Raw genomic sequence first — 12,425 nt, 5'->3', positions numbered from 1 at the left:
TATATTCAGAAAGATTGTTTGCACTTAAATTTATTTTTGACCAAGTGAGCTACCTGTCTTGCTGGTTGCCAAAAATAGGGGGGGCATATAGGAAATCCAAGGGAAGTTTCTACTTGGTATCATACAAACTGATGGAAACAGTTAATAGCCATTTGATATCAGCTATTTGAGGCCAAAAACAGCAGGAAAAAAGACTGTTGGGAGGTAGAAATGCAAGATTGTATACTTGGTCAATATGGTTACTATACAAATGATTTGGAGTGACTTCTACAGAAGAATCTAGCACCTTTTGTCCTACCAGGAAGAGCTCAGTGAATCTCCTGTGGAATACTCACAAGTAATACAATATATAAAATTCCTTTGACTATATTATCCTTGAAATGAGAGGTAAACTCATTTGGAAAGTATTTGGGAATTAAAATAAGATTATTGAGCTTACAGATTAGAACCCAGAATTTGAAGCAAAAAACTGGTGCCTTGAAAAAAAAAAATAATAGACAAACATCTAGCTAAGTTCACTGACAAAAGAAAAAAGAGAAAACTAATCACTAATCAAATCAGAAGTGGAAGAAGTTAGCACAGACATCTCAGGAACAAGGGGATCATAAAATGGTATTGAGTATTCACATACCAATAAGTTGAACAACTTGGAAGACAGACAAATTCTGAGAAACATACAACCTTCTGAGACTATGTCAGGAAAACAAAACTGGAGTTTAATTATGAGTGAGAAAATTGAAATAGTAATTAAATTTCTTCCAAAAACCTGAAAGCCAAGGACCAGTTACAGTAGTGAGTTCTACCAATCTTTCAAAGACCTTCTCAAAATCTTTCCCAAAATTAAGAGGGAATGCTTCCAAACATTTTTTATGAGGCCCACATTACTCTATACCATAAGCAGAGAAATACATTACAGAAAAAGAAAACTAAAAACACTATCCCTGATGAACATAGGTGTAAAAAAAAAAAATCTTAACAAGCACAATTCAACAATTCATTAAAAGTGCCATCTACCAGCACCAAAACAGGATTTATTCCAGGGCCCCAGGGATGGCTCAACATCCCAAAATTAATCAGTGTAACTCTCCACATCAACAAAAGGGCAGATAAAAATTGCATGAGAATGTCAATAAATGCCTTGAAAACATTTGAAAAGTATCAACATCCACTCACGAAAAAAGTACCTTCAAAAGTTGGGACAAAAGGGAACATATCTACACATAATATAGGCCACATATCTGGCAAACCCACAGCTAACTACAACCCAATGATAAAAAAGTTTTTCCTCTAAAATCAGGTAAACAAGTATGTCTACTTTTACCACTACTATTCAGCATAGCTCTGGAACCTAGCTAAATCAATTAGGCAAGAGAAAGATATAAAAGGAATTCAAATTGGGGGAGGAAAACTATCAGTATTTGCACATACATGATAATATACATAGGAAATTCCAGAGACTTCACTAAAAAAATTGTTGAAACCATGAAGTGGCAGGTTTACAAAAATCTACAAAAGTCAGTTTCATTCCTAAATGCAAATAAGCCAGAAGAGAAAGAAATCAATAAAACAATCCCATTTACAGTTGTATCAATGTATGCATGTGTATATATACACACACACAATGGAACACTACTCTGGTATTTAAAAAAATGAACTTTTGCCCATTTGCAACAACACAGATGGAACTGGAGGGGTTAATGCTAAGAAAAATGAGGAGAAAGACAAATACAGTATGATTTCACATATATGTGGAGTACAGAAAGAAAACAAGGTATCAGACAACCACACCAATAACAAACCACAGAAATCTGACTGTAGAATCGAGGTTACCATAGGAAAGAGGGGAAGGGTGAAGAGCAGGGATTGAAGTGGGTCCTATGGACTATTGTGGAGGGCAGTGGGGGCCTTGGTGACAGGTGCAATGCGGTAATACATCTGAAAAGAAATAATCCTGTACCCTAAATCATATGTAGTGTTATACAAAAAAAGAAAAACAAAGGCATCATGCCCCCAGATTCCAAACTCTTAAAATTATGTAATCAAAACAGTGTCATTAACATAAAAACAGATACATCCATGGAGATGTCAATTGGTGCATTACTATGAAAAGTAATGCATAGAAGTTTTTTAAAAAGTTAATGAAACTACCATTCTCTCCAGAAATCTCATCTCTGGCTATATCCAAAGAAAACAAAAACACTAACTCTAAAATATATCAGCACCCCACATTAATTGCAACATTATTGTCGATAGTCAAGACATGCTAACACTTAAGTATCAAATGGTGGGTGAATAAGTAAAGATATTTTGTCTGTGAGGGGGAGAGAGAGAGAAAGATCTACACATACACAGAGGAATATTATTCAACCATTAAATAATGCAATCTTGCCATGTGCAACATCATGGATTGACAAAGTCATTACGCTGGGTGAAATAAGACAGAAAATCGTATCTCATGAAAATAGAGAAGAGATTGGTGGTTTAATAGGCAGGGGTTGGTGAATAAGAATGAAGGAGGTCAAACAGCAAAAGAAAAGTGAGAAAATGCTTCCTGACGTGTTTTTTAAAGCCAAAAATACTGAGTCTAAAACTAAAGAGTAATACAAAAGAAAAAACTAGACAAATATCTCTGATGAGCATACATGCAAGAACCAGCAACACAATTTTGGCAAACATAATTCAACAATACATTAAAGGAATCATACATCATGACTAAGTGAGATTTATTTCAGGGACAGAAGGATGGCTCAACATATGCAAATAAATTACTGTAAAACACCATATCAACAAAAAGGGAAATAAAATTATATGATCAAATATACACCAATAGATGCAAAAAAAATATTTGACAAGGTTCAATACTCATTTATGATTAAAATTCTTGAAATGGGAAAAGAAGGCACTTACTTCAACACAACAAAGGTCATATTGTTATAGGACGGGGAGAGGGGCAGCCCAAAACCCCGCAAACCTGCCTATTCTAAATGGGTTCTGCCATCCGCCGCATCAACACAAAACATAGGAGACTTTAATGAAAAGGAACTTTAATAAAACTAGGAAACAATACAGGTAAGGCAAAGAATCTAGTTTCTAAATCAAGCACCCAAAGTTACCCATCCCCTCGTGGGTAAAAGTCCATCCAAATGGGATTGGCCCAGAGCAAGGCCCCAAGGCCTGCCACAAGTCTAAAGCATCTTTCAGTGGGGACCCACAGAAAAGGGTCACAAACAACCGGACAAGCCCGGAAGGAAAAGAGCAAAATCAACATCAAGATAAAAGCTGCCATGGTCACCTCCCCACAGGTCTCACCCACATCTGTGTCACCCAGTCTACAACCAAAAGACAAGCGCAGTTCCTTCAAGTGTCTCTAGGCTCCATGTGCCTCCTCCAGGTCTCCTGGCTCCATCCTGTTTCCTTCCTTAGTCTCTTCTGCAGCTTCTCCTCTTCCTGCTCAGCTCCACCCTCCCTTGGGTGGGGCAGGGAACCTCCCCCTTTCCTGGGGACCACCCTGTTACAATATATATAGAAATTCATAGCTATTACATCAAAGTTAAAAAATGGAAAGCTTTTCCTCAACAATCAGAAAGACTTGGATATCCTCTTTTACCACCACTGTTCAAAACGTACGTTCAGACGTTCTAACCAGAGCAATTAGGCCAGAAAAGGGTATTTTAAAAATCCAAATTGGGGCCTCCCTGGTGGCGCAGCAGTTGAGTGCTGGGTTGCAAGGCTGCCCACGGCCTCTGCAGCACCAGTTCGATCCCCGGCTGCTCTCGGACACCGGAGGAGGGTCCCACATGGCGCGCAGACCTCTCCTGCCGCCCGCTGCTCCCCTCAGCAGTGTACTTTGGTCCTTCTGCCTGCTCTGCTCCCGGCTCTGGCTCTGGTGAATTCTCTCACCCTCCCTCGCTTCTGACTGTACCCAGTGCTTGTATAAATAATCTTAAAAATAAAATAAAATAAATCCAAATTGGAAAAATAGAAACAAACCAGCACTATTTGTAGGTGACATGGTTAAATACATAGAAAATACTATGAAATCCATGAAAAACTACTAGAAACAATTAAATTACAGGATACAAGTCAATACACAAAAGTATGTTGTGTTTCTATACATAATGAATTAGAAATTGAGAAAACAATACTGTTTACAATTGCATCAAAAAGGATAAAATACAAAGGCGGTGAAAGACCTCCTGAAACTTTGACACTTGTCAAAGAAATAGAAGACCCAAAGAGAAGTAAAGCTATTCCATTTTCATGGATTGAAAGAATATTGTTAAAATGACCATCTCATGTAAAGCAATATATAGATTCAATGCAATCCCCATCATAATTTCCAAGTCATTTTTCAAAGAAATAAAACAATATCACAATTTGTATGGCATCACAAAAGAACCCAAATAATCAAAGCAATCCTGAGGAAAAAAATACAGGTGCCATGTTCACTGATTTCAAACTGCACTGCAAAGCCACAGTAATTAAAAACAATATGATCTTGGCATGAAAACAGACACATCAATGGAACATATTGAGAGTCTAGAAAAAACGGACACATATATGGAGAGTTGATTTATGACCAAGGAGCCAAGAGCACACAATGGAGAAAGGAAATTCTTTAAATATTCTTGGGTAAACTGGATGACCACCTGCAAAAGAATGAAACTAGACCACTATCTAAACCATACAAAAATTTTTAAATGACTTGAAGACTTGAATATAAGACCTGAAACTATAAAGTGCCTAGAACAAAGCAGAGGCACTATCTTCCGTTACGTTGACATTCGAGATGTATTTGGGAACTCAACTCCAGTGGCAAAGGAAACAAAGGCAAAAAAAAAAAAAAAAAACAAATGGAACTGCAAACTAAACTATGAACAGGCAATCTACTGAGTGGATTAAGATATTTTCATATCCTGTGTCCAGCAAGGATTTACTATTCAAACTATGTAAGAACTCATACAACTCAACAATGAAACAAACCAGCCAATCAAAACTTAGGTAGAGAATCTGCATAGACACTTCTCCAAAGATAACTTTCAGATGCCAAAAGACATGAAAAATTGCTCAACATTTTTCATGAGGAAAATGCAAATCAAAAACCATAATGAACTATCCCCTCCTACCTCCATCATATGGCCTATATCTTTCTTTAAAAAAGTGGAAACAAATGTTGGTGAGGGTATAAAGAAAGGCCTGTAAAATCTATTTTTTTTTAAAGGAAAGCCCTGTACACTGTTTATAGGAGCATAAATTGGTGCAGCCACTATGGAAAATAGTATAGAGTATTTTTCTTAAGAAATTAAAAACAGAAGTATCCTATGTATAACTATTTATTCAAAGGAAATGAAAACACTAGCTTGAGAAGTATTTGCACACCTATGTTTATTGCAACATCATTACAATAGCTAGGACATAGACACAGCCTAAGTGTCCATCGATGGATAAAAATATAGCAGATATATTCAGACAAAGACAACCACCAAATGATCTCATTTGTAAGTGGGGGTGGGGGGGGGGGAAACTTACAGATACAGAGAACATGTTGGCAGTTGCCAGAGGTAAATATAAAGGAAACTAATACAGCTGTAGTAACTGATAAAGAAGTGGAGATCAATGAACAGTCTGACAAAAAGTTCAGAATAATTATTAAAGTTGTTCATCAACCACATGAACACACTGAAATTAGGAAAATAGATGAGCAAAATTATAAGTTCAACAAAGAAATAGAAGTCATAAAAAGCCCTAGAGCTGAAAAATACAATGATAGAATTAAAAAGTTCCATAGAGAGCTTCAAACAAGATTCAACTATACAGCACAATCAATGACCTAGAAGAAAGGATATTTTAAATTATCCCGAGGAACAAAAATTAAAAAAAAAATAAAGTGAAGAAAATCTATAGAATCATGGGACACAAAAGAAATGTCTACATTATGGGAATTCCAGAAAGAGAAAAGGGGAGAAAAAGGGACAGAAATTATGTTCAAGACAAAAATGGCTATCTCCTTTCCAAAGCTGGGGAGAGAAATGGACCTCAAGATCCATGAGGCCCAAGAGACTTCAAGTTGGTTTAACCTCAACAGGGCTATACAAAGACACATCATCATTAAACTGCAAAAAAATCCAAGACAAAGACTTTTGAAAGAAGCAAGAAAAAGGCAAGCAATTACATACGAGGGAATCCCTGTAAGAACATGAATGGATTTCTCAACAGAAACTTTTCAGGCCAGGAGAGAATGGGGTGATAGATTCAAAATATTGAAAGGAAAAAAACCTGACAACTAAATAGCCTGTATCTTATGAAGCTGTCCTTCACAAATGAAGAGACTTTCCCAAACAAACTAAAGCTGAGGGAGGAGTTCATCACCATTAGATTTGCCTTATAAGCAATACTAAAGGAAGTTCTTTGAGTGGAGGCAAAAATGCACTAATAGGAAGGTAGTGTAAAAACTCAATGGTAACGATAAAGTTAGATTCTGTAAATATGGCAGTGATGGCACACAATTCACTTAGAAGCCAAGTTTAAGCTTAAGAAATGTAGTTAATCCCTTTTCCATGGGGTAGCAACTAGCTGGTAAGTCCACAGCACAAGGAAATGTAAGGGCTGACATTTGCAGACTGCAAGAGCTGTGGCCTGGGGAAGGGTCACAAGGCCCACCACACGATTGATGGTTGGCTCCATGTGACGTGGAGAAGATGCAAGATGCTTCACTGTTACCACTAATAAGTAATGTTTATAAAATTCTTATCTAGCAAACAATTTAGGCCTGTCATGTCTGCTTAAGTTGTGTTCTTTGCTAAAACTAGTTGCCTACAGGTTGTTTCATGAATACTTTGCCAAATTTCTAAAGTTTAGTACAATGTTTGAAAACTAAATGATGTATACCTTGTTTCTAATACAATAAATGCTTTGTCTTTATCTTACTAGAGAATTACATGTCACAGTTTAAAATGCTGTTTGGTGTAACAGGTGTTAAATTATGTAAAGGGAGTGCAGAAACTAACCCTTAGATTGGCCTGGAGTCTGTGATAAAACCTACAGTTTTGTTGAGGTAACATACTGCTCTGTTGGGTTATTCTCAAGTGGCTGTTTTTTTTTGGAGTTGGTAAGAACAATTTCAAATTGGATTTTGCTTGATGTATGAAGGATATCCTAATACTTTGTTATGATCATATGAAGAAAAAATGAAAGCTAACTAGGGCCCACTTTTTTTATTTAATCCCATATTCTATTTATGTGACTGCTGCTTCTGAAAAGAGTTTTAAGAGCCTTCATTTTTAGAAGAATTGATAAACCTGCTGCAATACGTATCTTCTTATAAATGAAACATTGTGGGTTACCTAAATAAAACAGTTTCTACCATACCCTTGAAGTCACAGACAGTAAAGGCTCCTGGTTCAGTCCCATGACTCCATGGGATATGCAGAAACCTGAATTTTGTACAAAGTGGCCAGTAATGGTACAAACAACAGTTTATATTTAAACTGATGGAAGCTGAACATTATTATCCTTAAGGATTACAAACTGGTAATCAATAGTAGGAATGGGAAAATGGTGGCCATCAGATACATTTCAACTATGAGGACAGAAAATTTATATCCACTTCTACCAAAAATTTAAATACTTTGTTATAGCAATTTGTTACCACTAGGAGCCTGGAGAAAATATCCTTGACTTTATGTGAAAGTGCATATTGCTCACTCCAACTAGTCTTACAAGTTATCTTCTAAGTTATCTTGTGAGTTATATAACTCACATAAGGTGACTAAGTCATGCAACAGTTACAGGTGTCAATACAAGTTCACATTTTCCAATACAACTATTTTTCTCACCCCTCAAAAATCCTTACATTCCACAATTTGTCAGACCATCAACTGCAAGCTTAATATTGCACCACAATCTGCTGAACTTGTTCTGTTTGCATCATGTCTTCCACTAGACTAGGCTTTTGTGTCTAGGGTGAATTTGAACATGTCAGAAATAGAGGAATTACCCATTCTGGATTTGCATATTAAAGCATAGTTAACTCAAAATCTAATTGTTGGTGGCCTTAAACCAATTTTTCTATTTTCTTCAGGGGTCCACTTCTTAAAAGGTCCACTTAAATGTCAAGAAAATATGTAGTTGTGTCAAAACTTCTTGAGACCTAAATTCCTTTCCATGAAAAGCAAATCTTAAACCACATATTTGGAGTGTATATAGATATTCAAATAAAGGAATGTCTATTAAACTTTTAAAAATGAGTTAAAATAACCATAACTACTATAAACTGTTACTGGACACACACTATAAAAATTGTAAAATATTACATAAATAACCTAAAAGGTGAGGGGAAGTATAATTTTGAAATACTATCAAAGTAAAGCTGTTATCAGTTTAAAATAGGGTGTTACACAACTCAAAATTAAAAAAAAAAAACCACAAAGCAAACAACCCATTCAAAAAATGGGCAGAACTACTAAAAAGACACTTCTCCAAAGAAGAAATGCAAATGGCCAACATTTCATACATTTGCATTGTGCGAAAATAAAAATGTAAGAAAATTTAAAAAGTGCATGTCAACATCACTTATAATCAGGGAAATGCAAATCAAAACTACAACGAGATACCACCTCACACCAGTGAGAATAGCCCATATTTAAAAAACCGGCAATAACAAATGAAGGCTAGGATATGGAGAAAAAGGAATTCTCTTACACTGCTGGTGGGAGTGCAAACTGGTCCAACCACTATGGAGAGCTGTGTGGAGACTCCTCAAATTACTAAAAATGGATCTATCGTATGACCCAGTGATTCCACTCGTAGGAATTTACCCAAAGGACATAAAAACATTAATTCAAAAGGAAACCTCCGCCCCTATATTTATTGCAACACTATTTACAATAGCTAAATATGAAAACAACCTAAATGCCCAAAACAGATAAACAGATCAAGACCATGTGGTATCTATACACAAGGGAATATTATTCAGCATTGAAAAAAGATAAACTCATGTCATTCATCCCATTGTAGCAATGTGGAACTAGAAGGGATTATGCTTACTGAAATAAGTCAGAAGACAATTATTGGATGGTTTCAATCCAATGATTGTCAAAGAGTCAAAACAGAAAAAGAAAATTTGTAGATAAACTATATATTTGAGGCTTCCAGCAGGGGAGGGGGAAGGAGAGGGGCCAAAATAGGGGAGGGAAGGTTTACAGGTAATGTGGTAGTGGGAGAACACATGAGTGGAGAACTTTTGTATGAAAATAAAAATAATGTAAGAAAATTTAAAAAATACATGTCAAAAAATAAAATTGGGTGTTATATTTTTTTTTTACTTGAACAACAAACATTTCTTACTACCCTGAAGAATGGGAAATCTGAGATATGCTGCCAACATGGTCAGGCTCTGGTAGGATCCTCTTAATGCTTTCCTCAGATAGTTGATAAAGGACTTGGCCATCTTCACTGCCTTATAAGGAAGCCAACTAAAATTAGGGTGTTTACATATTTTATCATAGAACAGGTTAAAGGATAAAGAATTCAAACACACACAGCAAGAAAAAAAAATGAGTCTAGAAAACAATGAGCAAAATGTCAGTAGTTATTACCTATCAATATATTAGTAGATACTACCTATCCACATTACCTTGAATATAAATGGATCAAATTCTCCAGTCAAAAGAGGTAGAATGGCTGAATTGACAAAAGGAAAAAAAAAACAACAACAAAAAACACCAAGATCTAACAATATGTTGCCTACAAGAGACTTACTTTGGCTTTTAAGATACACATAGGCAGAAAGAGAAGGAGTATAAAAGTTATCTCAAGCAAATAGCAAGGACAAGTATAATTATTAATATATCAAAATAGACATGTCACTAAAAATTAAAATGACACAAATGATAAAGGGGTCAATTCACCAAGATACAATAATTATAAATAGTATACACCCAATTTTGTGGCAACCAAATATACATAGCAAAAAACAGATAAAAGGAGATACAGATAATATAATAGTTTAATAACACACTTTCAACCATGGATAGATCATGCAGATAATCAAAATGGAAACAGTATTTGATCAACACTATGGACAAAGTGAACCTAACAGACACAGAACCATCTAGCCAATAAAAGCAGAATACATATTCTTCTCAAGTGCACATAGTACATTTTCTGGGATGAACCATGTTAAACCACAAAGCAATTCTTAGCATATTCAGGAGGACTGAAATCATACCATGTATCTTCTCTGGCCACAATGGCATAAAACCAGAAGTTAATATTAGGAAGAAGACTAAAAATTTGAATACATGGAGATTCAATGACACTCCTGAACAACCAAAGCATCAAAGAAGAAATTAAAGGGTAAAGTAAAAAGTATCTTAAGGCAAATGTAAATGCAAGCAATATACCAAAAATTATGAGATGCAGCAAAAAGAATTCTCAGAGGAAAATTCATAGCACAGAAAGAAGAGAGGGGAAAAGATGCTCTTACTACTGACAGCAGGAGGGCAAGAAAGGCAGTCATAACTTTTTATAAACTGCAGTATTCTTAGGGATTAGCGACCCTAGACTAATTTTACAGGTGAGCTGAGTTCCAGAGCAGCTGAGTGGCTTGGCCAAAGCCAGTTAGGGCCATCGCTGGGTCTGACATGTTGCTTCCAAACCCAAGCCTCACCTACTTTTCCCAACTTCCTCTGGGCGAGGATGTGTCATTGGCAAGGACTATGACCAGAGACGCAGAGCAGGGCAGTGTATAATCACTGAAAAACTGAAAGTAGATAATAGCCAGGGAGACGAGGACATAGGAGGTTATGCCGATATAACCATTTCAGCCCATCTCAAGATAAAGCCATGAAGATGCTCGGGAGTGAAGCCACTCTTAGAGGGCAAGAGTAATAAATATCCAAAATCTGGGAGGATTGGGCCTTCTCAGATATACTTGAAGACATTCAGAAGCTCATTTGGAAAGGCGGGGTCCAGAGGAGAGTGGCCCAGGGGGTACTGCTTAATTTGAACCATCAACTTACCTTCTAGTTTGTTCAGCTTTATTCACCAGGAAGGGTTTGGAATTAAAAACCTAAGTTGGGGCCTATTGGGTGGGAATAAGGACCATTTCTAGAGCATACTAGGCTTACTATTCAAGAAAAAAAGGAAGTAACTTTAAGTGAGGACAGTAGCAGGTCCTTCTAACAGGCAACCTTCTGACTCCTGGGCTTTTGATTCCTGAGAGCGAGAGGGATAGTGATATTAACTGAAACTAAGAACCCTTCAGCAGTTAAGTCAGAAGGAGAGAATGTGAAACAGTTGAAAATGCCCTCGTCACAGTATTTCCTCCTAGTTTAGCAAAGGGGAGAATGCAGCCATCCCAAGAACTTCTACTACCAACTGGAGTAATTTCAGTTGATCTAACAGTTTACAGATCAAGCTAACATTTATTTGAGCAAAGATTTTGAACTTAAAAAAATTTGAGAACAAGGTATCTATCATCCCCACTGGATTTAGGTTCTAGTTTTTCAGTGCTCTTTGACTAAAAATACAAAAACAGGGACTAGACTTGCTTCACCTGTGACTGGCCCAGAAGCAGGAATGTCTGCTACTCAGAACCAAGAACTTTCTGGGTTCCATCTGCAAATACTCTGATCCAAGAGAAAAGATGGGGTCTAGGAACTCGTCTATTTTTAAATTCTTCAGGTAAGTCTGGTGTAGAGTACGAGTTGGAAACCATTTTTGTCCTCAACAGTTTTGAATAAATTTTGAATGTAGATAATAGTACAAGTCAGTTAACTTCCCCTTTGAGTTGCAGATTTTAAAGTATTAATACATTTTAAAAATACATTCCAAAAAGTAGGGGGTGAGGGGGAAGGGATAGGTGAAGAGAAATGAGGTACCTTGTTTTCCACACCAGTCTTGATAGTTCTCCAAATAATCAGGTACATGTCCTTCTCCCACCAAGTGCTCATGATATGCAGCTTTTAGGGCTCTGACACCCCCTGCTCCCCTAAGCTACTAAGTAGAGTGCAGGAGTTCATTTAGTACTTTGCCCTTTCTGTTTTTTTCTGCAGCCTAAACCACAGCTCCAGCAGCAAGCTGCCATGGCATCTTGCCTGTGACTGGCCGGTTCTGCCTGGCTTTTATGTTTTACTCAGGTGATTCAGAAAATCAGTCCTGTTTGTAAAGTGCTCCTTCAGCACTATTCAACAGCCTATCTCAGCTCTTCTCAACAGTCTCGTGTCCCTTCCAGGTGAAGCTACTACAGAAGATCAGCCCTATTCCTTTGGAAGACTTTGAAAGTAACGCACAAAACAAAACACGACTCTCACAGATTGAAACACATTTCTGCATACTGTGGTTCAGAAAATGGTGCAAACATCTAAGTCCTGAATAAACGCATCAGTGAAAATCTATTTCTCCATACATTAAAAAGGGGGTGG

At 36.8% G+C, this 12,425-nt stretch overlaps 1 protein-coding gene across 1 annotated transcript in view; it reads right to left on the bottom strand.

Moving 5' to 3' along the window:
- Positions 1-12,098, bottom strand: part of FAM98B (family with sequence similarity 98 member B) — a 64,968-nt gene extending 52,870 nt beyond the window's left edge. The window contains 1 exon segment of the mRNA XM_037502186.2: positions 11,883-12,098. Coding sequence (XP_037358083.1) covers positions 11,883-11,954 — 72 coding nt within the window. The 5' untranslated portion in view covers positions 11,955-12,098.
- Between the last annotated feature and the right edge of the window lie 327 nt (positions 12,099-12,425).

Source organism: Talpa occidentalis, unplaced genomic scaffold (genome assembly GCF_014898055.3).
Source record: "Talpa occidentalis isolate TD23 unplaced genomic scaffold, MPIMG_talOcc4v2.1 talOcc4.11, whole genome shotgun sequence".
Lineage (NCBI taxonomy): Eukaryota > Metazoa > Chordata > Mammalia > Eulipotyphla > Talpidae > Talpa > Talpa occidentalis.
This window is presented reverse-complemented; position numbering and strand designations above follow the sequence as displayed.